General features: G+C 38.2%; 1 protein-coding gene across 1 annotated transcript in view; it reads left to right on the top strand.

Annotated features, from left to right (window-relative positions):
- KIF15 (kinesin family member 15) overlaps positions 1–3,393 on the top strand; it is a 67,594-nt gene that overhangs the window by 47,127 nt on the left and 17,074 nt on the right. Inside the window, exons 20-21 of the mRNA XM_019630978.1 lie at positions 447–597; positions 807–892. Coding sequence (XP_019486523.1) covers positions 447–597; positions 807–892 — 237 coding nt within the window. The remainder of the gene's footprint in view (positions 1–446; positions 598–806; positions 893–3,393) is intronic.

The raw sequence follows: 3,393 nt of genomic DNA, 5'->3' as shown, positions 1-3,393 counted from the left end.
CACCTTAAGAAACCTTCGTAGGGTTGGAAGACTACGTGATGAATAGATAGAGTTGAACTGTCAACAAAACTAAGTTAATGCCCAGTCTGTAGGTTACATGAGGGTTAGGCCTGGAACCCCCTAAATGAGTCCCATCACTAGATTGCCAATCAGTGAAGCATGTCTGGTTGACACATGGGATTAAAAATGAGGAAGATGATGGCTACAGGCTAACGTGCCCATCCTGTCTTTTCCGTCCCGTCACACTACGCTGTGGCCCAGTCTGTCTCATATGTTTGTGTGTCATGAACATTTTACATAAGTTCTCAATGAGCTTTACATCAGTCATGGCTTCTGTAAGTTGGGAATGGTCTGTAGATGGGATAATCTGAACTGCAGATAATCTGACTAGCAGAGCTACCTTTAATATTTCTATTTACCATTGTAAAAATGTTTTCCTGATAAAGATTAGAAAATGAAAAGCTTCTTGAGAGCAAAGCCTGCCTACAGGATTCCTATGAAAACTTACAAGAAGTAATGAAGTTTGAAATTGACCAACTTTCAAAAAACCTCCAAAACTGCAAAAAAGAAAATGAAACTCTGAAATCTGATCTGAATGTAAGTTAAGAAGGGTATTTATTGGTTACTCATGAATTCGTCCTGATGTGTGACTGTTTGCTGGAGTGCAGGGCAAGCCCGGGTTTGCCGTCTTCCTGACTTCCTGGCCTGGCCCGTAGTGCCCGCCACACGGAAGGTTCTTGATGTGTCTGTTGACTACTCGTTACCAGTAACAGTTACTTAAAATCTCATGTCACGTTGTCTTTTAGAATTTGATGGAGCTTTTTGAGGCAGAAAAAGAACGCAATAACAAATTATTATTACAATTTGAAGAAGATAAAGAAAACAGTTCTAAGTGAGTGCTATTTATCTTTTCCACTAAGTTGGCTTAGAATATCAGTTACTACCACATTCTTTATCTCGTTTTTTTTCATTGCTGGTACCCTCTAAAGTTATTTTTTAAGCATTCCAAAATGAATATCAGATTCTTTTATATAAATGGCTATGTAAAGGAACTTAATTTTTTAAAACATTCAAAAACTAGCTATGGCACTTTTTAAATGAAGGGTGGTGAACAGAACTCAGGGCCTTCTATTGATAAATCACAGTATTTATTATTGGAATATGGATGGGGATTGATTTTTATTTCTGTCTCTACTCTTCTTTTTCTAGCTGCTCTTTTTTCCTCCTGGTCCCTTCATATGAATGCCATTGTCTTTATTCCCTTTCTCTCCAAGTTCTTTTCCTTGGTGATCCCTGTCAGTCTCTCGATCTCAGTCCACCGGATGATTATTACTATAATGAGAAGAATTCGTATTTGTTTATTCCACAGATACTTGTAGAGTTCTTACTATGAGATTCTCTTCTAGGCCCTGGTATGCAGTGGCGAATACATCTAGTGGATGCAAACATCTAGTTGGGAAACAGGCAGCTAACATTTGGTCATTCATTTAAACGCTTAGTGGCATCCAACAAGCCAGGCATTATTCTGGCAAATGCCAAACACTCAGAGATAAAACAGTGAAAACAATAGCCCCATCATCATGAGTTTTACATTCTAGCACAGAGAGATTGGTAAGAAATAAATACTATATGTTATATGTTATGCTGGGGAGTCCTGAGTACTCTGAAGAACAATAAGCTATTGTGGCACAGAAATGGGTCCTTATTAAATAGTTTCTGACTTGTACTGGGATACACCTAACACCACGTTTGTGCCTCGTAAAGTTCAGTTGCGTTGCCTTGAATCTCTTTTGTATAAACAGACTCAGTTCCTGTTTCCAATGAATGAAGCCACCAGTAAAAAATAATTCTTCTCTTCCAGAGAAATCTTAGACGTTCACTCACTGAGGCTTTGTGGTGGTAACAGCCCAGCCCCGGTGATGTGCCTGTTCCAGAGGGAAAGGTGTGCTCTTACTAGAGGAAGGGACAGTCCAGGGTAGACCAAATCTATAGTTGTCACCATCGTCCACAGTAACTCTCCAGAGGCTGGCCAGTTTGTTAAATAATCTAAGATGTAAATTGTTTGTTTTTACTGTTTTTTTTCTTTGCTACTTTCAGCCTTTTGTAAAACATAACTTAAAACCATTTTGTGTTTGATACTGTCTCCTAGGTCTACAGCAACAATTAATAATGGACATTTTGAATGTGGTGCTGTGAATGTGACATGAGTGTGACTGCTCAATCTAGAAAAGCTGCTAATAGACAACCTTGAACTTAAATTTTATAGAAGTTGCAAACATTAAAATCCGTAGCTCTTGAGTGTTTTCTGAATATACAACAAGGAATTAAATAGAGGAAGGAAACTTGAGATCTCCAGGCCAAACCAATCTCTGCACGTATTTTCATCAGGCATGCCCCGTGTGGTTTTTTAAAAAGTTTCAGCATAGCATTTTAAAAAATGAGTTTTTTAAATGAAAATCTGTATTTCAGCATCCTCTTAAAAACCAGACAGTTTGGTGGCACAGGGCCCACATTCCTGCATTGCGACCACCAGCTGCCGTATGAATCTCTCGTTCCCTTTAGAGAGCATTGAGAGCGGTGTGTGCTGTGTCCGTACAGCGCCCTGCCTCCCCGTTTCCCAACACCATGGCTGCCACGTATTTTTATTTTTTTTATTTTTAGATTTATTTATTTTTTATTTTTAAATTAAATTTAGTGGGGTGACATTGTTCAGTAAAATTATATCGGTTTCAGGTGTACAATTCTGTAATACATCATTTATATCGCATTGTGTGTTTACCACCCAGAGTCAGTTCTATCACCATATACCTGACCCCCTTTACCCTCTTCTACCTTTCCCCACTCCCTGAGGCTGCCACTTAGCATCACAGGTGCAATGCTGTTTCTTCTTACACCTGGCATCTGTTTTTAAAGTCGGAATCACTGAATCTAACCTTGGCTCTGTCATAAACTAATTGTATGGGGTTTTTTTTTTGTAAAATCACTTTACTAATCTTACTGGATCTGAATTTCCTCATGTTTACATGTCACAGTTGAACGAGATCTAAAATGTTAAGAATCCACTATATTTGGCTTTGTGTTTAAATTCTATCTTAAAAATAACAGCTTTTCCTTGCTTTTTAAATTGGACATAATTTAATTGTTCTCAATACATCACTTACTGTGGCTCGCCCTGCATGAAACAGCACAACACCGCTCTGTGTTTCTTGAATTATTTTGCCTCATTTATATATAGTTTGTGTCATAAATACGTATGTTCCCCCTCCCTACCATCTATTTTCTATACATATATCTTTAGCAGCCAATTTATATTGCTTTGTAATTTGCTACTTCTGCTCTGCCTTCGGTTAGTAAAGCAGATAGATCCATATCTAATAACCTTCTGTAACAGCC

Source organism: Hipposideros armiger, unplaced genomic scaffold (assembly GCF_001890085.2).
Source record: "Hipposideros armiger isolate ML-2016 unplaced genomic scaffold, ASM189008v1 scaffold_18, whole genome shotgun sequence".
Taxonomy (NCBI): domain Eukaryota; kingdom Metazoa; phylum Chordata; class Mammalia; order Chiroptera; family Hipposideridae; genus Hipposideros; species Hipposideros armiger.
This window is presented reverse-complemented; position numbering and strand designations above follow the sequence as displayed.